The following is a 23,010-nucleotide window of genomic DNA, read 5'->3' as shown; positions in this document are numbered from 1 at the left end:
ACCAGTTCCAGCCCTCTACCATGGGGCAGGGACACCTTTCACGAGACCAGGTTATTCAAAGCCTCATCCAACCTGTTCCAGTGCCTCACCAACCTCACAGTAAAAAAAAAAAAAAAGTCTTCCTAGTATTTAATCTAAATCTATACTCATTCAGCTTAAAAACATTACTCTTCATTCTGTCACACTCCCTGATAAAAAGCCCCTCCCCATATTTCCATCTTTTCTGTAGGCTTCCTTTAAGCACCACCAAGAAATGGGGCTTCCACAACTTCTCAAGGCAACCCATTCCAGTGCTTCACCACCCTCACAGTAAACATCTTCCTAAAATCTAATTTAAATCTACTCTCATTCAGCTTAAAACTACTATCCTTCAATCTGTCACTACACTTCCCAAAAAAGAACGCCCTTTAAGTACAGGAAGGGTGTTCTAAGGTCTTCTGGGAGCCCCCTCTTCTCTAGCCTAAACAAGACCAGCTCTTTCAGCCTGTCTTGATGGGAGGAGGTGCTCCAGCCTTCTGATCATCTTTGTGTCCCTCCTCTAGACTTGCTTTAATAGATCCATGCCCTTCTTGTGCTGAGGACTCCAAAACTGAATGCAGTGCTCCAAGTGAGGTCGCACAAGAGCAGAGGGAAGAATCACCCTACAACACGTTCTGGAGCATGCTGAGCATGAGGAAATCTTGCTCAAGGAGGATTCTCAGCAGAGCTTGTCAGCAAGAGTGAGGCACAGGGACAGGGTTGCCGGTTATTAAGTGAAGGGAGCCCCTGGCTGATACTTCCAAAGGAATCAGACCACAAACAGAGGCCTGAAGGCAGGAAGGGAGGTTGCACTCAAGTATTCATGGGGGAAGGGGTTCCCCTACCTCAGGCCAAGCAGGGAAATTCCCTCTCCCTCAGGCACAGGAGAGGTGGCTCTCCAGCTGTATATCCTGCAGGCACCACTGCCCCAAGATCGAAGTCACTAAATGCTTCCAGAGGTTAGTGGAGTCCCTTGGTGCTTTATCTGATTAAGTGATGGGAGTGGACTGGGTAATGACGCAATCCTGCAGACAATGCAGGAGAGCAGAAAGATGCAAATTCTGCCTGTCTAAGCAGTGATATTTGGCTGATCTGCTGAGCAGGCAGGCCAACCTGCTTTGGTGTACCTGTAGAGCCCTGTATGTCAGGCAGTCCTGGCTTCTGCCACGGGGCTTGGCCCATTGCCCCCTTCAGTCATAGAGAAAAGCCTTACAGCGGAAGGAACTGGGCACTGCACAAACTCACAAGATGTTTCCTTTTACCCAAGATTCATTTTAAGGCTCAGGATGGCTTCTGGTGCAGTTACCTTACTACAGCAAAGCAGGCAGAAATGCACATATTTGTCTTGCCACTGCAAAGACCAAGAAGATGAGTGTCCTGATCTAGAAGACACTCCAAAGAAAGGCCATCCAGACATGGTTGGCTTTAGATTTCTACTTGTCAAACGTCTTCCCCCACCACGAGAAATAGCAGGTCCATGCAACTCACCATCCAGCTATAAAGAGGGACTTCCCCACCACATCAGTCCTCCTCGTTATCCCTGTGTACTCACATAGAGTCATAGAATGGTTTGGGTTGGAAAGGACCTTAAAGATCATCCAGTTCCAGCCCTCTACCATGGGCAGGGACACCTTTCACTGAGACCAGGTTATTCAAAGCCTCATCCAACCTGTTCCAGTGCCTCACCAACCTCACAGTAAAAAAAAAAAAAAAACAAAAAAAAGAAAGAAAAGTCTTCCTAGTATTTAATCTAAATCTATACTCATTCAGCTTAAAAACATTACTCTTCATCCTGTCACACTCCCTGATAAAAAGCCCCTCCCCATATTTCCATCTTTTCTGTAGGCTCCCTTTAAGCACTGGAAGGCTGCTATGAGGTCTTCTCAGGGCCTTCTCTTCTCTAGCCTGAACAACCCCAAAGCTCTTAGCCTGTCAACATGTGTTCTGCATAGTCCTTCTGACAGAGATCAGTGCATTTTTAGATGTTAACCCACAAGTTCTTTGAGGCAGAAAAGCATCTACCCTCATGCATTTTCTGTGCTGCCTATGTAAACTGGTAATACAAGGTCCTGCATATCTCAAGTCATCACAGAGCAAAGGGCTGACATGGCTAACAAAGCTGAACACTTCCACAAGGAGGCTGCCCTGGCCCAGGCAGGGGAGACTAAAGAATGTGTGAAACAAGGAGAGTTCTTAAAGATTTTATCCGTGTATCATTCTTGGCACAGGACAAGCAATTACTGCTGGTTCAGGGGTCTGCCTTCCTTTCCCAGGAAGGACAGAGCGATTAGCTTTCTAGCTTTCCGAAAGGCTTGCTGTGTTCTTTAAAAAAAAACACATATAAAAAAGACTTATTTGCTGTGTAAGAATCAGAGAAAGACACTAAAGATTTCATGGATACTGTGTCCTCCAGCAAGCTGCCTTCCCACTGCACAAGAGATTTATCAACAACAGAAGGTTAACAGGGCCCTGTAGTGGCCACATCTTCCTTTACACCTGCCACTTCTACTGAATTCAAGAGAACCACAGTTATCCACTGTAGGATATTCAACGGAACACAGTCACACTCACAAACAATCCATGCAAATACAAGACCAAGACCAGTGACAGCCTTCCATCAGCTCAATGCAACCCCAATGGACAGGGACATTTCTCACTAATCATGAACAGTTGTTCATCAGCCAGACCAGGTGGCAGCGTCTCACCTGTGAAAGCAGCACTGACATTTTCAGGAAGAGAAGGTAGCCCAGCATTTAGAGGATAGATCTTCAAAAAGCCATCCGCTGAACTAGATAGAGGCAGTGTAGCTGGAGTAAGAGAAGTCATATCTGAGTGTAAGCCTTGGAAGAACCAAAGTGTCACAAAACCCTAGCATGCTTCACAAGGAAGGGCTTTCCAACAGACTTAGCTGAGATGAACAAGCCTGGCTGCAGCCACCCTGCTAAATGCAGGCAGAAGCGAGGCTATTGCTAAATTTGATCTTAGAAAGAGCAGTCTAGCAAATCTATTTCTGACATTTCTTCCATAGAACTTTTATAAACATTTGTCACTATGTAACCCATCTTAGACAGCATAGCCAATACTTTGCTTGCACTTTTTAAAGTTTGCATTTTATCTAAACTTTTCTTGAAAATTGGAAAGGTGGCTCCAAGATTCCTAGCTAATACTAAAGCAGTTCTCACCAACAGTGCACCTTTACCAATGCGTATCTAAAGTAATATATACACACATGACTTGAGTGTATCCAGTGAAAAATAGTCCTTAACTATGCAGAATCTATAAGAGGTATCTCGAGACATGCAATTGCAGGAATGGAAAGCTGATTCTGCCTAAGCTCTGACAAAATCTATTATGCAGTCTGCCTCATATCGTTGATAGTGTTGAGAGAAGACCAGTCCTTAACAACCAAAGAGACCCTCTGGTATGTAGCAGGATAAAGGTTCAACACACCTGTAAGTATGCACATGAGCAGCAGTAATAGCAAATCACTCACTAGTGGAAAATTTATCATTCTGAATATATATTGAGAGAGAAGAAGTATTACTTTCCTGCTGATGATACATCAAGCACAGAAGCCGGCAAGGACAGATCAGGCTGGGTATCTTTTGTTATAAATTCCCTTCATCAACTGAGCTACAATAAAGACAGTAGAAGACCACGTATATACAATTACATGCTTTACTGGGGAATCTTAACTTCTGTTGCTTTAGATAAAGTTGAATGAGCCTCCACGTGTTCTTCCCAGGCTTGCTCTGTGGGATTCTGATTACATTGCTTCTGCAGGAAAGAAGGTATTTTGTGACTCTAACTCTCATTGTCCCGAAGATTTTTTCCTACATCAAAGTCAAGAAATTTCATTTTCTTAGCCCTGCTCATGGGATGGAGCAGATGTACAAGATAAACCACACAAAAGAATCATTTTACAGTAGTAAAGCTGGCATAACCCAAGCAATTCAACCTTATCATGCAATACTCCTCTACCTTAAACAGATGACTTGCAGAGCAAGTTTTGCTATCTGCCTGTCTTTACACAGAGATGTGTTTGTGGGTAAAAATCTTGAGGAGGATTACAGGGGACTTAAATCAGTTCAAATAGGAAATGTGCCAAAATACCTACTTTTCTTGATGATATCAAATAGGGAGGAAGAAGTGATGGACAAAAGGAACAGTTTCTTTGAGAGACCCGTCAACAAGGTTTTTTTTCTGCCCTTGCTAAGATTTGAATGGAAGACACATTTCCTCATTTTTGCACAGAAAACCCACATTGTGTTACCCTTTCCTTAGGAATGCTTAGCAACCACCAAGCACAAGGGAAAGCAGAAACTTTTTACATAGTCCTATCCTTAGACTTTATTTCAGAGAGGCAACAAAGCAGCATGTACATCTCTGCAACAATGAGGATCCACCAGCAGAGAAAGCAAAGATAAAAATAGTTCTCTTCCCTTTGGGCATGCAAAATTACCCTGTGTTAAACTCTGGCAAACACAGCTTCAGCCTTCTTGATGCTTCCCTTAAAAAGTGCTGAACAATCTCCAAGGGCATCCACCCCTCCCTGAGGACTTAAAATGTCAACAGCTGAAGACTGCACAGTGTCACTGTCTCCTGTTGCACAACTAGGCATGACCTTGGCACAGTCCAACACACATCCTACCACAAAATATGATGTATACTTGTTAAGCATGTTCAGGAAGACAGGTATCTGTGTCCCAGGGGATTTGGAAGCAGAAGGTGCTATTGTCATCATCATAAATTTCCATATCTGCAGGGTCCTCAGGAAGAGATACAGCACTGGTAGCACGGCTGTATTCATCCCTGGGTCAGACAGCAAGCAACCATTCCAATATCTTAGGCACCAAGAGAATGAAACAGCCTTAGCTCTCCCTTTTAAATACAGTTATTCAGAAGAGCTTGCAGAGTCTGACCGAAGAAAAGAGCCCTCTGAAGACTAAGAAAGTGTATTTTAACATTTTCTTTTCTCCTGAAAGCTCAGGAATTAACCCCAAAGCGTGGGATTCTGTCAGGAGTTCAGATTCTCCACATTTGCACAGTGACAGGGTTTTTTTTTTCCCCAAAAAAATCTACTGGTAAATGTGGAAGCAAGAGCAGTAAGAATGCAGAGTGACTACGTGGACTACTTCTGGCATCGAAGATGGATTTTTACAGCATTTGCAAGACTTAATTGCTCACCTGAATGTTTAGAGAAGCTCCTCATATGCCACTACAGGCAAGCCACAACTTCACATTCACACAATATCAAAATGCTTAGTATATGCCCATGTCTTTCATAGGTCATGCAATCAATTCCATTCCTTCTTAAGTACTTTTAAGGGCTTTTAAGTTATGTTGGATATTTTCCTTCTTTGGTGCTTGGCTAAACTGGGAATGCTTAATAATTCTGGCTGCGCTTTGTAAACTAAGGCCCTCCAGATTCCAAATCACTTCTTACTCTGAGAGTTCCCTCCTAAACTGAGCCTCTTCTCAGCACAAAGTAATGGTATAGCTACAAAGTCATCATACTTAGCTCTCCCTCTTGGTCATCTCTGCTTTTTGGGGGCAAGGGGAAGGTGGGCTGCCAGGTCTTCGGAAAAGGCTGTGATCCTCATCATGCATTATTTTAAGGAGACTTATGCTCAAGCTGCCACCACAGAAAAAAGCACTGGATTCCCCATCCTGGTTCCCAGCTGTGCCGCCTTCTCCACATCTTCTCTTGCAGCCCCTGGGCAGTAGATGCACAGCACTGGGGAAATGAGACAGCCAAATTCATTTCAAACAGGACAGTTCAGTGCAGTTTCTAGCCTGTACCACTCTGTGATTGTAGGAACTGCTCCTTTTGCAGCTATCCTCACTTACCTTGAAGTCAGTTATCCACACTCACATCAATGTTTAATTTTACTCATCCCCTCCAAAGGATTGTCCTCCCTCTGCTAGCTCTAGAACATTTTTTAAAGACACTACATCCCCATTCTTTATTGTCCTAAGTAGTCACCTATGCAGTATTAAAAATAAAAAAGCATAATACACTTGTAATATGTATTTTAAATAAACAATCACCTTCACATCATGGACTTGGGAAGCGCAGAGTTGTTTCAAACTGCAAACATCCTCCGTAAACATATTTTGAGAGCACAGTTTTTGTTGAAACTTCACTTGAGTTTCAACCACAGAATGTTGACAGGTTGTGTTAGCCCAATCTTACTTTGCATCACACTAAGGTTAATCCTGCTCTCCAGCTCCCTGCTGTGCAAAGACTTGAGAAGTGTGCTTCAGAACTGCCCCTCAAGAGTCCTCCTCACTAAACAAACACAGTGACGTCAATTGTTTTACAAAAGTATGCAGCCACACACATACCAGCGCTGGTATTTTCTGAACTGTCTATAATCCAGACACAGGTCTCACTCCATTCTTTTCCCCTCATGTTTCATTAGATCAGCGACAGATTTTGCTCTAGCCTGGCTGCAAATTGTATTTTGACCAAGTGCATCTTTGGACACTCCCTGTTCCACTTTGATTATACAAACTGACCTAGCCCGCATGGTGTAGTCACAATAACAGGTTGAAGAGGCAGGAAATAGTTTGAGATATTTTTAGTTGAAATTGAACGTACATACCTGTGGCAGGTGAGGCACCAGTAAGAATGTGGGTGTGGTGAGACCTTTGCTTTTCTAGTGCCAAGTATTTCTACTATTTATCATTCCAAATCAAGGGAGGTGGCCTGCTGTCCAGCAGTCCCTTCTTTCAAGGATGCTCTGCACTCCTACAAGAAGCACCTCTACTTCTCTCCTCTGTTGTTCTTGCAATTGCAAAGGAGAAATAATCTTTGATTCCATCAAGGGACAAGACAGCTACCCTCTGCTCTAGCAGCCTTCCACTCAGAAAGAACATAAAAAGATTCTAGAGACTCCATAAATCTATTGAAGAAAGCCTCATACTAGTTCTGAAAGGAATGATGCTGCCCCATCTCCTCCATCAGTAAAACTGCCATTCATTTCACTTTACAAGACTTTGCATATCACCCATTTCATAGCTTGTAATAACACTAAGAAGTCTTCCAGAGACCCAGCAGCCTCAGAGGGATTTAATAATTTACTGATAGTGGGACCAGCCCTGTCCTGCTTCTAAAGGGTATGAAATTTTGTTCAAGCATCCACCAGGACAGAAGACCAGTTGGAAGTTAACATGTTCATTAGTGGAATTTCATCCCTGCCGCTCTGCACTACAACCCATGGAAGATGTACACTCTCTTCCTGTTTTATAAGAATGCTCTTAGCAGTCAACATATCCAAGATGTGTACCCTTACTTGTCTGCCATTAATCTTAGACTGCTTTAGAGCTATCAAACCTGAAGGTGAGTATTCAGGAAATGGGAGTAAATTGTACCAAAAAAAAGGACAAAGTAGGAACAGTCGCACTCTTCTCATGCCAGAGTATGTTTGCTCCTCATGGAGACAACAGAGCTGGTTTAAACAGAAAAAAAACCAAAACATGTTCCCTTCAGTTTTAATCTTGCTGTGGGTTTTTCTGTAATTTTGCAAAAAATGTGCTGCCCCAAACAAAAGTATAAAGGCATTCTGAGTAGCATATGTGTATATTTCAAATTTATGTTTATGAAGGAGCTTCTCACCCTTCTCCACCAGCATAAAAATTTTTATTCCAATGGGAACTAGAACTAATCTTCTGGTCTGATATGAAGATATATATATTTATCCCATTCTTGCAAAAGTCTACTTATACGGCATTGAATTCTGCTTAAAACAGAGAAACAAATAAGGAAACATAGAGCAAGCTTCTGTGATAGCCCTTTTTTTTGTCCCCACCGCCGAGCTCGCCAGCTGCTTTCCTACGTAAATGCCACCCTCTTGCGTTGGTTTGCAAGTACTACAAGATTCAGCCACAAGCCTCCCTCCTGCCCTCGCCCCAAACCCAGACCTCTCCTTGATCTTGCCAATCATTATGGATTCTGGATTTAATTCCAGGCAGTGAATAGCCTAACCGTGCCAAAACAAGTTGTCTCTTTTAGTTATCTTTTAGCTGGGCCACTGTTCAGCTGACACACCTAAAGGTACCAATGTCACACCCGAATCGCTAGGATTGACCTAAGAAGAAAGCATTATTGCAGAGCCCATATTCAAAGTGAGGCCAGTGACAACACAATGAAAACCAGGTAGTTTTAAAATCCAGCAAAATATATTTTGAGTCCTCCACGTCACATGTCCCTTCACTAAGGCGAAGGCATCACAGCTGTGCTGTGGGAACTCAGTTGCTTCTTTTAACTTTTTCCTCTCTTTCTTCTTACAGACTTATCTGACCCCAGATGCACTCATGAGAGTTTGGATAGCAAGACAGGCTGCAGCAGTGGGAAAGCTGCACTCACACTGCACCTCACTGTGAATGAGCATGGCCAATCTACAGCTTCATTCAGGTCCAGAGGTGATGGTCTGATAGCTCTGAAAGGAAGACTGGTCCCGTTGTACAACAGACCAAGCTCAGTCTGTAACTGGTGAAGCAGAAGAGAGGAGACTGTTTTCCAGGTGGACTGCCCAATTTCCACTGAAGATAGCTTGGTAGATGGCTTTTGCTGAGCTCATGTAGCGATAAAATAGAAAAATAAAAAGTCTGTCCAAATACTGAACTAGAAGGCTTTCCTTTTCTTCTTTTTCCCACCTGCCACCTTATTCCTGACACCAAGAGCTTCTTCTGTGTCATCGTCATCATCATTTCGGGATCGTTTCTTCTCTCCCTGCTCCCGCATCTCCTGCAATGCAATCAAGAGATTGACCAAGAGTCCTGGTGCCTGATGAAATTCAGGCTACAACAGCAAGTAGGCGGACAAAAAGTCAGCACCCACCATTCGAGCAAATCTCTGGGCCTCAGCCACACGCTCTGTCAGCATCATAACTTCTTCCTCTTGCATGGGGAATGCTGGCAGCTTCTTGCCAATAAGGTGTTCAATGCGCTGGAACAGCTCTACATCATATCTGGGAAAAGACAAAGCACCAGCTTGAATCAGCCCTCCCAACAGTGTTTCACAATCATCACCCCTTATCTCTAGCCCAGAGATATTGTTAGCTTGTGCTAACTGTCTCACAAGCAACTCTTAATTGCATCCGAATGATGCCACATTCAGGATGGCTTTACTGATTTACCCAGCTTGTCTCTGTTCAGAACTATTTGGCAAAGACTTTGTTTCAGACAAATACTTTAGTTTTTACCAAACCCCCACACTTCCTTAACCTACATTACATATTATAAAAATGTATGCATATCTTACAATATAAACAGTCATTTTTGCTTATTACCTGCTTGCTTCTAGAATTTATCCAGGATCTTTCTCCCTCCCCACCCTGGGCTTTGAATTCTCTCCTCTTTAACTAAATAAATCCAACTGGCACATCAAAATAAGACGTAGTATTTTCACAGAATCACTAGGTTGGAAAAGACCCACTGGATCATTGAGTCAAACCATTCCTATCAAACACTAAACCATGCCCCTTAGCACCTCATCCACCCACCTTTTAAACACCTCCACGGAAGGTGACTCAACCACCTCCCTGGGCAGCCTATTCCAGTGCCCAATGACCCTTTCTGTGAAAATATTTCTCCTCATGTCAAGCCTGAACCTCCCCTAGCCTAGCTTGAGGCCATTACCCCCTGTCCTGTCCCCTGTCACTTGGGAGAAGAGACCAGCACCCTCCTCTCCACAACCTCCTTTAAGGTAGTTGCAGAGAGCAATAAGGTCTCCCCTCAGCCTCCTCTTCTCAAGGCTAAACAACCCCAGCTCTCTCAGCCGCTCCTCGTAAGACTTTCTTCTGACCCACGATGAGGTCAGATGTTTTCTGCTCTGAAACACAACTAGGAAAACTAAGAGTGCCACATTTCAATACTTACTGTGTGACAAAGGTGATAGATTTGCCAGACCTCCCAGCTCGAGCTGTTCTCCCAACACGATGAATGTAATCCTGAAAACAATTTCCTTGATAAGCAATAAGATAACGTGCACCAAAAATAACAGAAGTTATGGGATATTAGCCCATCTAATTTTTCTTTAGGGAAAACCAAGAAAATAGAGAGAAAGCACAGCCAGGATTAAATATTTACGACTGTGTGCAGCATTAGGATTTGAGAAGATGCTGGCTTGTAGAGGCATAACTTTGATTTTAACATTTTAATTCTTCTCTTTATGAAGAAGGCAGCCACCTTCAGTTATTCAAGACTGCAGGACAAAAGCTGCAATACATGACTTTCCTATGTATCGTTTCCTTGGAAAGCTAATATGTAAAGTGAAACAATGACTGCATTTTCAGTTTTGGGATCTAGTGCTCTATGCAGTCTGTCTTCCAGATAAACTCTGGCAAACAGATTTAAATTTAGCAAGCAGAGTGAACAGGAGGCTGAATGAGAACAATTTGGAAGATTCTGATATATTGAGCATCTTCTGTTCGTATGGTTCTAGGCTGTTTTCCAGTTTTTATACTGCATTATGGAAATGAAAATACTTCCTTCTCTATACAGAATCTGTGGAGAAAGGAAGCATCATGAGAAATGATGTGTTCTGTGACACATTTAGATGAGAGAGAGGTGCACAAAAACTGTAACAATGTCATTCAAGTTTCTGCCCCTCATCACTGGCTTACTGGTTTGCTGTTTATTTTTTTTAACCTTTGTCCAACAGCAGTGTCTTCAAAAGAATCACCATACGTTCATCTGTTTGCAATGTGTAGTATTTTTGACTACTATAAGAAACAATAGCAATTTATGAAATTAATGTTAATAGTATGCTTTCTGAAACCAGGCTGGGAAATGAAGTCACAGCCCTAAGATAATACTATACTTGAAAAAGTGTAGAGAGTTAGTAGCTCACTTTAAGTTTGCTGTACTTCTGTGATATGAAACACATGAAAGACACATTTCTTGACTGAATCCTCACTAAACATAATGGGAGAAGTTTTACTTTTTTTTCCCCAAACAGTTTAAAATGTGAAGACAGACCTGGACCACAGGAACAGAGATGACTACCTGAAACTAGTAATATGTTAAAAATATATTCAAAGTCTATAAATCCTTTAACATAATATAGCAAAATAAATAGCCTGAGCAGAAACATAGACACAGAACCTTCCTAACTTCCCCTCTTCACTTATGGGATCAGTTCTACAATCCAGATGAGGCTATAGAACCAAACTGAGGTATCAGCTCAATTGCAGAGGCTGAAATACCTCTTTCAATCTACAGAAGCAGAACAAGGAACAGTTGTCTTTGTTCCTCTGTCTAGCTGCATTATCCTTCCTGGTGACCAGAAGCTCTCAGCTGGCACACAGACTAGCTTACCTTAGAGTGTGTAGGAATATCAAAGTTTATCACCACATCTACATGTGGGATGTCCAGACCTCTACTTGCAACATCAGTAGCCAGCAGAATAGAACGTGCCTTTGCCTTGAACTTGTTTAGGGAGCCCAAGCGCTTATTCTGTAAGAGAGGAGAGCAAAAAGGGAATGAGAGAATAATGCTTACTCTTGTTAATAAGTTCTTGATCAAATACTAGTACAGAAGAACTGGGGAAAAAACTGCTGAAAAAAATCTCACTTCTCTATTTTATTTCTTTTTTAACTGTTACAGAATCAGTTGCAGGATTCACATTAGTCAAATTTCTATGAATCAATTTAGACTACCAGCTGTGAAATACTGCTTCTATAAGGTAATGACTCAGTATGGTGCAGCCCACTCCCCAGGCAACAGGTCTCCTGCTTCTGCCACTCTGTGGGGTATGCCCATACCTGACTCATCTGCCCATGGAGAGGAATGGCAGTGAACCCCAGGTTGCGGAGCAGCAGAGCAGTCCTCTGAGTATTGCTACACGTACTGCAGAATATCATGAAAGAGTTTCCAGCCAGTTCATTCAAGATATAAACCAGGTAGCTGTCCTGTAAAAATAAAAAACAAGAAAAAAAACCCTAAAACATAATAACATACACCACGTTAAAGAGTAAGTATAAACCAGAGAAGATGACAAGATATTGCGCAGATGTTGGAACAGCAAGATAAGACAAAATCAGAAGAGAAGAAACAGAAGGGGTATTACCTTGAATTTGGAAGGGATGAAAATGTAGTACTGCTGTAGTTTTTCAACTGTCTGATATTTGGAAGAAACAGCACATTTTACAGGATTCTTCAGAGCTGCACGCTGGAGTTTTTGAACCTAGGAAGGTCAATTTAAATTAGGACTAAATGGACAGAGACCTTGTCAGAAAGCTGTATCATACAGTTTAGTCAATAGTATTGCCTGATGGAAGAATTAAAGCTGAGCACTCTGCTCTCACCTTCTTGGTCATAGTAGCAGAAAACAGGAATGTCTTCCTGTCTCGAGGAATCACTTTCAGTATCTTATCCACCTGTAAAAATCGAAAGGAAATGGAAATGCTGAATACAGCAGCAATCAAGATGCTTCCTCCAACCAACTATCATCCAAATGAAGTGCAACTTTACGACTCACAGTAGGAACAAATTTCCCCACCTCTTCTAAAGGGAAAATTTAGGCTGATAGTTTGTTGACAATTAGGGAGAGTGAACTCTGAAAGTCCAATACTTTCTAAAGGGAAAATTTAGGCTGATAGTTTGTTGACAATTAGGGAGAGTGAACTCTGAAAGTCCAATACCAGTGCAAATATCAGACAATACTCTGCAGGCCCATGTGTGTGATAGTGTTCTACAGTAATTACATCAATGTCAGATGCTTCAGAGAAACTACTAGATTTCAGAGACAAAATGTCTCCTACTTTCTGCAGAGAACCAGTAAGACCTCTACTAAGTTCTACTCCCACCACAGACTTTCATGCAATTATTAGATCTGAGTTACATACAAGTTGCTATTAATTTCTACAGAATAGCTCAGTGTTTACTATTTGATTGTATGAAGAGGTTTTAAAGGGACTCATCTGGTGTTTCAAAACCTGTTTTTAGCAGATTCATACCTCTGTCTCAAAATCCATGTTAAGGATCCGGTCAGCCTCATCCATCACTAGGAACTTCAGAGCTCGTAAGTTGAAGCCCTTTGTGTTCTCCAGATGATCAACTAGACGGCCAGGGGTTGCTACCAACAAATCACAGGATCATATTTAGGATGAAAGCAAAGGAAAAGATCCAAAGAGGCAAGAGAGGCATCCATTACAGAAACAGAATTCTTTGCCCAAGAGAAGTAAAGGCAGATTGCTTTGTGAGGACTTTCATAGGGTAGCTCCAGAGTTTTTTGAAATAAGACAAATGGAGCCAGATCCTCTGAAGAATCCCCTCCTTCCCCTTCTCCCTTTAAAAAACAAAACGCAAATCAAACCAGACTGTAGATGAACTGTACTGAGAAGGATGAGACCGGCATTTTCATACTTAAGGAGAATGAAAAAGCAAGCCAAATGCAGTCTAGTAGGACTACAAAGCCTTGTAACAAGCTTGTAGCAGCAAGGCTACTGTTGTAATTAGAAATATTAGCAAGCTAGTACTCAGATCTTAGGACAAAAACAAATGAAGGATTTACTCTCACTTCTCTCTCAAATGCACAAAACCTTTTGGTGCGCACTCTTTGGAGAACTGCAGCTTGATACTATTCATACCTCATACTACCAGTACGTTAACTTACCAATTATAACATGCGGTTTCTTGGCTAAGGCCAGAGATTGAGACATCGTGTCAATTCCACCCACAATAACCGCTGCAGGACAAACAGAACACAGTGAATCTCTCACTGTAGCACCAGCCAGCTCCTGGCACCATAGTGTTTCCTCCTGTTCCCTGCCACCCACAACAACTCTGTACAAGTGAAAGGCTCCTCCTCTTTGAGAATTCACTTTGTTTTTGCACACATGACCTTCTCAGGCCTTTTAAGCCATACAATTAAGTCCTTACTAGCACCATGTATTATATTTTTCACAGCTGAAGAGCAGAATCTATTCCCTGCAGCTTAACTTAGCTGCAAAAATCTAGGAATTCTAAAAATACCCACTAAGTTCTGTTTGTAGAGAACACGTAAAGAACCAATACAGGAAGTCTGAAAGAAAGTTTAAACTACAACACACTATAGAGTGAAGCTTTAAGCAATTTCACTGGACACAGACATAGAATTGAGAAGATTCTCTTCTACTTCCACCTTCAACTGTTTGGACACAAAGAACTGCAGACTACTCCATGAGGAAAGACCATAGTCTTTCCCAAACCTGACAGCAGATCTCTGTCTTCATGCATCACAAGCTTTCCTCGCCTTTTGTTCAACCTTCCATACAAATATTCTCTACTTTCTCCTTTGCAACCCAGTGATGACAAACTTCAGTCTCCAGGAAAAGTGCTCAAAAATCACAAAGCTACTTACTAGTATGGACACCAATGGAGGATCCAAGAGCTTCAAACTGCTCTGAGATTTGGAAGGCCAGCTCCCTTGTTGGTGTGAGGACAAGAGCAAATAGTCGCTGAGGTGTTTCCAGCAGCGCTTGAAGAATTGGCAAAGCAAAGGCTCCTGTTTTACCAGAGCCCGTTTCTGCCAGTCCAATGATATCTCTGCCTACAAGAAGCAGCAAGGGGAGCAAAAACTGTTACAAATCTAAACCAGAGAAAGAAGCTTTTAAAACATTGTACAATAAAGTACAAGAATTCCCTAAGGATAGAAAAAAAGGAGAGACACAAATGGCATAGAACAAAATAAAGAATTTCAGTACATCTCTACAGTGTTTTTAGAGTGCGACTTCATTTGCACAATAATTACAGTGATGATCCTTTCTGTTCTCTAGTTAAACTTCTGCAATACAAAGACTTCATACAAATAAGGTTTTCATACAAACTTCAAGTTCAAAACAGCTTTACTTTATTATTTCTCAAATCTGACTACCAATGTATAGCCTGTACTTCTATCAGGGTAAGTATTCTAGTCCAAATGTTCGTCTGTTTACTTGCTTACAAGGAAAGACTCTAGTGTTTGAGACAGGTCATACCAACTACAGAACAGCACCACTACCCAACTTACCCAATTTTGTGCCACTGGTTAAAAGAGTAATCTAAACTAAACTAGTTTGCAGTAGGTCAGATTAGCAGAGCAGACCTTTGCTGAGAACCAGTGCAGGAATTCTGATCTCCTGAACTCCTACAGCTGAGAACATGATGCCAACAGGCCTTAAACTGGAGACATCTTCTCAGGAATGCAATCTAACTTTTGTGTTTGGTTTTTTTTTTCCCCCTGAGATAATCTTATACGTGGAATAAAAGAGACTGACAACAGTTAAGTACCAGGACAGAGTAGACACAAAGTTTATTCCCACTCTGTCAATACATTATTCTGTTACTGCTTCATAGTGTTTTCGTGTTCCTTTGGGTTTGTTTGTTTTAGTTTTTTTTTAAAAAAACCCACCAAATATTCTAGAGGCAAAAACATTTGCTGAATTCAGTAACTTATTTTCCTGTAATTCCAGGATGTTTGCAGAAAGTCACTATGGCTTGATTATTACTCACTCCAGAAAACTAATTTCAAAGAATCGCTTACTCACAGCACAGTGGATTATAACAAGCCATGTAATCAGTCAAGGCATCTCCAATTTCAAATTCAGACTGCAGGTCTCTACCAGAAGAGACACAGTCCTAATTCTGTCAGAAGTTACCTTTGTATCCTTGAGTATTTCAGAAAGAAAATGGTTGATGCAGATTAGCAGCTCAAATGATTGACAGTAATTCTATTTAACATGGACTGTCAGAACTAAGTAACAGTAGTGACCACTCAAGAACCCATGTTTGCACCCATCTTAAAGTTTTCAATTACAGGCACTATTGGAGAAATTAGTATTCCAAGCTCTGCCAGGGAAAGACACAAGAATGAAACTGAGACTACATCTAGACAGAGATCTTCAATGATAAAGTGATAATACTCATCCCTGCCGCTTACTTCTCTCTCAGCAAAATTCATTCTCATAGAGCTACTGGGGCATCCCTAGATGTGGAATCAGAGAAACATACTGCTCACCTTGGAGAGCGACTGGAATAGCCTCAACTTGGATCTTTGTTGGTGTCTTCCATCCTAACTGGTCACAAGCTTCGCACAGGACATCTGTTACTCCCTGAACATTAGTGAAAAGAGAAACAAACATCACCAAAGAGACCTAAATTAAATCAAATGGTTAAGTTAAATACTTGCTGCATCAAGCCAAGCTTGTCTCTAGCAGAGAAACCCCATCAGGCCCTGAATTCAACTACATGAAGGGCAGGCTGCTCACACCTGATCCCCACCTCCACCAGCAACTTCATAGATTTGTTCAAAACTGTTAGTAGGGACTGCCATCAGTAAGAAACTAGTCAATTTTTCCTTAGTAAACACAAGGAACTTTACACACACACACACACACAGCCGCCTCTCTCCCCCTTTCTAGGGGTATCTGAGAAAAAGGAAAACCCCTGGGCAGGTAAGCACAAATGAAAATAAAGACAGCTGGCCGAGAAGCAGCACTGGAACTGCACTGGACAGAGTAGCTACGTCACCCTCACTGTGATACCAGTTTTACCAATATTACAATATTCCACTATTACAAAAAGTGGAATATTTTGATTTACGCTAAAGTAGAGTTAGGTTTCATCTAAGCTATCGTGTTTTTCTAAAGTTAGACAGAATGTCCCTCTGACAGCATGTTTTCTTTTAGACAGTGTTTTTCCGGACACTGTTCATTCTTTGGAGATAACATCTTGTGTTGAGTGTAATCTGTGCTGAAGAGATGTCTCTTCTCCTGTTTGGAGTTTCTATCTTAAAGGCAACATCAGGCAGAGCTGGAGCCAGTTCAAAATCAGCAAGAGTTTTGACTGTGGTTAAGTTTCATAATAACATTAAAATTTGCCCTTGGAAAGTAACAGAATATGCATAAGATTTCTGGGAAAATATTATCCATGTGACTGTATGTGGGAAATCTGTTCTGTCCCAGCTCTTGACTCTCAGCACATGATGGATGGAGATCTGTCCCTCGCGTTGCCTAGGCCTGATCATAGAACCATAGAGTCATAGAATAACCAGGTTGGAAGAGACCCACCGGATCATCGAGTCAAACCATTCCTATCAAACACTAAACCATGCCCCTCAGCACCTCGTCCACCCGTCCCTTAAACACCTCCAGGGAAGGTGACTCAACCACCTCCCTGGGCAGCCTCTGCCAGTGCCCAGTAACCCCTTCTGTGAAGAATTTTTTCTACAACGCCAAAACGAATCTTAGTTTTACTCTCCGGCGTTTTCGGTGTCAGGAGAGCGGAAGCCTGACCCGCTCAGAGCTCGGGCCGGGCCAAAGCTCCAGGCCCGCGGATCGGCCCCCGGCGCACGGCCCGGCACACGGAGCTCTGCGAGGAGCCCCCTCCCTGCTCGATGTGCGGGACGGGGGTTGGGTGTTGCTCCTCAGGACGGAGCAGCGGGGCCAGAAACGGCTCCTCACCAGGTCCTTGAAGCTCCGTGGCTCTTCCACCGCCGGCTCCGGCTCCGCCACCGCCTGCGGCCGCTCCTTTCCTGCCGCCATCGCGGGCCGCCCCCTCGCCGAGGCGGCGCGAAGCACTCTGGGAGTTGTAGTTCCCTCGGCGAGGGTGTCGGGATTCGTAGTTCGAGGCAAAGAGCCAATGGGAGCGGGCGGGGGGGTCCCTCCTCTCCTTGAGGCCAGGAGGTGTCTTTTGCAGCCAGAGCTCTTCACGGTGCTGCCACCAGCAGGGTGTCTTGCCGGGAGCTTGGGGCTCAGCCTGTAGAGGTGTCCCCACTGAGAGTCTGCCGTGTAGAGGTGTCCCACAGAGGACTGTCTCATGGAGAGATGGACACCACGGAGGGTTGGCCATGCAGAGTTGTCCCCTTCCCCTGACATCGGCTGAGTTGACAGCTTTGATGACACCAAGCAGAGTGGTGTAGTTGCCACATCGGAAGGATGGGGTGTCATCCAGAGGGACCTGGACAAGCTGGAGAAGTGGGCCTGTGAGAACCTCATGAGGTTCAACAAGGCCAAATGTAAGGTCCTGCACCTGGGTCAGGGCAATCCCTGATTTCAGTACAGGATGGGGGATGATGTGATTGAGAGCTGCTCTGCAGAGAAGGACTTGAGAGTGCTGGTTGATGAGAAGCTCAACAAGAGCCGGCAATGTGCACTTGCAGCCCAGAAGGCCAAACTGTATCCTGGGCTGCATCAAAACAAGTGTGGCCAGCAGGATGAGGGAGGTGATTCTGCCCACCTATTCTGCTCTTGTGAGACTTCACATGGAGTACAGTGTCCAGTTCTGGAATCCTCAACATAAGAAGGACGTGGAGCTGTTGGAATGGGTCCAGAGGAGGGCTACAAAGATGATCGGAGGGCTACAAAGATGATCAGAGGGCTGGAGCACCTCCCATGCAAAGACAGGCTGAGAGAGTTGGGGTTGTTCAGCCTGGAGAAGAGAAGGCTCCGAGGAGATCCTATAGTGACCTTCCAGTAACGGAAAGGGGCCTACAAGAAAGCTGGAGAGGGACTATTCACAAAGGCTTGTGGTGATAGGACAAGGGGGAACAGATATAAGATGGAGAAGGGTAGATTTAGACTAGACATAAGGAAGAATTTCTTCACCATGAGAGTGGTGAGACACTGGAACAGGTTGCCCAGGGAACCTGGGCTGCGCCACCCCTGGAGGTGTTCAAAGCCAGGTTGGATGGGGCCTTGGGTAACCTGATCTAGTGGGAGGTGTGCTTGCCCATGGCAGGGGCGTTAGAACTAGATGATCTTTAAGGTCCCGTTCAACCCAAACTATTCCATTATTCTATGAGTTGCCATGTCTGTGGAAACATCTTGTCGCTATACGAGGTTATTAAGCTGTGCACTTGAGGAGGCCTTTCCTCTAAATGTATTCAAGACTCAATTTCTTTAACTTAATTTGGCTTACACTTCTGCAAAGGGAGTTGATTTATGTGACGAGTGCTACACTTTGCTAGATTAGAAATTGAGTGGATTTTCACTGAACTCCAGAGAGGTCTCCAGGGAAAGGGTGAGTTATGGAGCTATAGCCACCTATATTGGGATAACAGCACATTGAGCTGGCTGTGTGAAAATCTACCTGCTTGGCATTAATCGCACATGGCTAAGCCTCTGACCTCCTGCTCAGCATTTTCATTGCTTAGATGTTGTGTTTACTGGTGTTCTGTATTCATAAATTCTACAACTGTGAAACTATGAGCTATCCAGGCACAGGAATACATTAATATATATAAACTTATGTACGTGATACATATAAGGAGTAAATACCTTCTTCAGAAGTGGTGGTATGAAATATTTTGAAGTACCAATGAAGGGGAAAAAAGAAAAGTCAAGAACTGTCATTGTTCTGCCTGTTTTCCTGTTTATGTTAACTGCCAATGCACAACTTGAGTCCAACGGCATGAGGTTTAACAAGGCCAAGTGCAGGGTCCTGCACTTAGGGCACAACAACCCTATGCAGAGCTACAGACTAGGAGAAGTCTGTCTAGAAAGCTGCCTGGAGGAGAGGGACCTGGGGGTGTTGGTTGACAGCAGACTGAACATGAGCCAGCAGTGTGCCCAGGTGGCCAAGAAGGCCAATGGCATCTTGGCTTGTATCAGAAATGGTGTGACCAGCAGGTCCAGGGAGGTTATTCTCCCTCTGTACTCGGCACTGGTGAGACCGCTCCTTGAATCCTGTGTTCAGTTCTGGGCCCCTTACCACAAGAAGGGTGTTGAGGCTCTGGAACGAGTCCAGAGAAGAGCAATGAAGCTGGTGAAGGGGCTGGAGAACAGGCCTTATGAGGAACGGCTGAGAGAGCTGGGGTTGTTTAGCCTGGAGAAGAGAAGGCTGAGGGAAGACCTCATTGCTCTCTATAACTACCTGAAAGGAGGTTGTAGAGAGGAGGGTGAGGGCCTCTTCTCCCAAGTGACAGGGGACAGGACAAGTGGAAATGGCCTCAAGCTCCACCAGGGGAGATTTAGGCTGGACATTAGGAAAAAAAAATTCACAGAAAGGGTCATTGGGCACTGGAACAGTCTGCCCAGGGAGGTGGTTGATTCACCTTCCCTGGAGGTGTTTAAGGCACGGGTGGACGAGGTGCTGAGAGGCATGGTTTAGTGTTTGATAGGAATGGTTGGACTTGATGATCTGGTGGGTCTCTTCCAACCTGGTTATTCTATGATTCTATGATTCTAACTTGCCACAAGTGCATAAAATAAACTTAAGCATGAAACAACAATAGGAGATGGGAATAGATGCAAGCGCTCTCTTGGCTCTCTTGGTTACTGCTGTTGTGTCTCAGGCAGAGAGCATGCAGGTACACAGTGAGAGGTGAAAATGATGATGGATTTAGTGCCCTTTGAGGGAGAATCAAGTGTCACGTTAGGATAGTAGTTCCTGAGCTCATTGCTTTCCATCTGGTCTGGGTGTAGCCTTCCTGATCTCTAGTCCTGGTGCTGACTGCAGCAGAACAGCCATTCAGCTGAGTGAACATGCTTTGGTTTAGGGAGAAGGATACCAATGTATTAAAGAGCTCAATCTTCAAAAAGACAGCTGAGCTGACTGAAAAATGGAACTTGTGACTACATTTTTGAGCACACCTCCCTTTCTCTTTCTGGCTGGGAAGCCCAGCTGGGTGTGCTCACAGTGGAAATGCTGACGTACCTGAGCATCTGTCACTGGATTCTAAGCATGCCATTTCCTCGGCCCCCAGAACAATGAGGAAAGTGAGAGGAAGTCCAAATAAACTCTCTGCGTGACAGGGAAAGGAGAGGAAACATGAAACAATTCTCTGGGCAGCAGTAGAAATGAAACTGCTGCATCCCACTGTGCTCAGGAGCCATGATTTTAAAATAATTAAAACCCAAACCAACAAGAAATTCCCAATGTAGATGCTAGTTATGACTGCATGTTTAAAAAATTACAGAAGTCTGAGCCATGAGCCAGCTATGAATCTTTAGCACTAAAGGTTAAGCCTGGCCAGTACTTAGATATGAACCCTTGTATAGATCACTAGGATGCCTCAGGAAACAGAGTTGGGGATGTGACGGGAAGTCACTGCTTGTGATTCTTTGTTGAACTCATTGTCTGTTTAACATGGTAGGTGCTGCTTTGCTGAGGAGCAGGGTGGAGCAACTCTATTTTGCTGGAATTCCAGTTTGGCTAAATCCTTTTTATCAGTAGAAGTATTTGAATGAAAGTTCTCTCCTGTCCTAAATTCTCGTTGGGAAGCACTCACTTCTAAATGGTGATTCCCTTTTTGTGCTTTTCAGCACAAGGTACTGCAGATCATACCAAATTTAGAAATTTTCTCTCTGTGGCTTTTAGACTTGGCTTTTGACTAAATACATTCCTAGCCCTACCATGTGTCACAGGCTCAGTCTTCCTTAGTGGGGAGAGAGTGGGATCATCCACAGCAGATTTTAGTGCAGGTATAATGCAAACTATTTCACAAGGTGTGTAAAATGAGACAAGATGGACAGTGTGTATAGTAGATCACAGTTAATGGTCCTATCTACCCACTTGGATGCACAGAGAGAAGCTATTGTGATGTCCTAACTACCTGACTATCGTCAGGCTTGTTTGTTATAGACACATTTTACTATGCTTTCAAAACATACTATGGAACAAGACACTCCTTCTCCCCTCTCCAGTTGCTTAGGGAACTAGTGGACTCACCGTCCCTGGAGGTGTCCAGTAAGTGTGTAGATGTGGCACTTCAGGACATGGTTTAGTAGGCATAGTGGTGTTGGCCTGACAGATGAACTTGAAGATGTTAGAGGTCTTTTCCAACTTTAATGATTCCATGATTCTGTGTTTCTTGTGACTCTAACAGAGTTACTTATTTGAACTAAGCTAGTACTGGAGTAGGTGTGCCCTTGTCCCAGCCTGAGTCACTTGCTTCACATGCTTTCTTGCTACCAGCTCTGTTGCTTATGTGACCCAGTACTGAGTTGTTCCAGGAAACAAAAGGAGTAGGAAATGAATCTTGCCCTCCGATATGGTGGATTTCTGCTAACACAGATCTCAAAGCTAGCTCCCCAGAGTATCACATGAAATCCAGTGCTGGCTGCATGGGAGGAGACAGGAAGGAATGCCCAGAACTTGTCACCTCCTGCCGTGCCTGCCAGCTGCTAGATCAAGGGTAGCTGAGGTGTGAAGGTGGAGACTTAGATTCACAGGACCGTCTGGCTTAGAAGGAAAGCACTGAATGGATTTTGGAGCAAAGTCATACAGCTCCTCTGTCTTGTGTAGGATTACAGATCTTCCAGACTCCAGGCCCTACTGTCTGTCTGAGCCTCCCTTTGAAGTCCTTGTGAACAAACTCAGGGAAGGAAGTGGCTGAGACTTGGCCAGGAGAGAGTTGTACCTTGGGCTCAATCGCACTCGCACAGCAGCACTGCACAACCACCCAAATCCTGACCTTGAGTGAAGGGTTAATCTAGGGAAAATCGGAACAGAAGCAAGGTGTTTTTTGCCTGTGTGGCTGAAAATGTATTCAAAAGTTTCTGATTTGTCCCAGCTGCTCAAATGGTGGCTGTGATTACAGTGCAGGACTGCGCTGAAGCTGACTTCTAGCCCTCATGAAGCACTAAGCTAGCAAATTCAGATCCTTCTACCAGCCAGATTAATGCGTTAAGACCTGTTGTTTTTCCTATGTTATTCCCTGTTTGTGGACATGTGGACAAAGTTACATTACAAGAAAATGGAGGAGGAGTAAAGATAGCTATATAAATTACATAATTTTCTTGGTGATGATAAAACCAGCCATCTCAGAAGTATGGTGAAGTCGTAACTATTCTAGTAGAGTTAGCAGGTGATGTGCTAAATTACTAAGAAAAAAATTAGCCTTGTGTCTCCATTTGCACAGTGTGCAGCTCACACTACGGAAACACATAAGGTGCTCATGTATATGCATCTCAGTGTTTGTATGTCAGAGATCAGCATCCCTGGTCATAGAATCATAGAATAACCAGGTTGGAAGAGACCCACTGGATCATCGAGTCCAACCATTCCTATCAAACACTAAACCAT

General features: G+C 43.5%; 3 protein-coding genes across 3 annotated transcripts in view; 1 reads left to right on the top strand and 2 right to left on the bottom strand.

The window, feature by feature from the left end:
• LOC138719183 (histone H2A type 2-C) overlaps window positions 1-23,010 on the top strand; it is a 90,058-nt gene that overhangs the window by 36,244 nt on the left and 30,804 nt on the right. The window lies entirely within an intron of this gene.
• Window positions 8,181-17,554, bottom strand: DDX47 (DEAD-box helicase 47). The gene is made up of 12 exons (XM_069854077.1): window positions 17,448-17,554; window positions 16,004-16,097; window positions 14,369-14,557; window positions 13,643-13,714; window positions 12,984-13,102; window positions 12,333-12,404; window positions 12,095-12,211; window positions 11,790-11,936; window positions 11,344-11,481; window positions 9,904-9,974; window positions 8,864-8,993; window positions 8,181-8,770 (listed from the first exon to the last, which is right to left on the bottom strand). Exons 1-12 carry the CDS (start codon window positions 17,526-17,528, stop codon window positions 8,648-8,650), a joined length of 1,353 nt encoding a protein of 450 aa, XP_069710178.1. The 5' UTR covers window positions 17,529-17,554; the 3' UTR covers window positions 8,181-8,647.
• LOC138719190 (histone H4) overlaps window positions 13,628-23,010 on the bottom strand; it is a 41,540-nt gene continuing 32,157 nt past the window's right edge. Inside the window, exon 2 of the mRNA XM_069854242.1 lies at window positions 13,628-13,637. The gene's annotated coding sequence lies outside the window, so the exon portion shown is untranslated. The remainder of the gene's footprint in view (window positions 13,638-23,010) is intronic.

This window comes from Phaenicophaeus curvirostris, chromosome 1, assembly GCF_032191515.1.
Source record: "Phaenicophaeus curvirostris isolate KB17595 chromosome 1, BPBGC_Pcur_1.0, whole genome shotgun sequence".
NCBI classification, from domain to species: Eukaryota; Metazoa; Chordata; class Aves; order Cuculiformes; family Cuculidae; genus Phaenicophaeus; species Phaenicophaeus curvirostris.
The sequence above is the reverse complement of the archived record's forward strand: the minus strand, read 5'-3'. Positions and strand labels throughout refer to the sequence as shown.

Coding starts and splice junctions, on each gene's coding strand:
- DDX47 (XM_069854077.1), bottom strand. CDS start 17,528: ATGGCGGCAGGAAAGGAGCGGCCGCAGGCGGTGGCGGAGCCGGAGCCG. Junction 13,715..14,368: donor CTCCATTGGTGTCCATACTA/GTAAGTAGCTTT, acceptor TTTGTCCTGCAG/CGGTTATTGTGGGTGGAATT. Junction 11,482..11,789: donor TCCATGGGCAGATGAGTCAG/GTATGGGCATAC, acceptor CCTCTCTTACAG/AATAAGCGCTTGGGCTCCCT.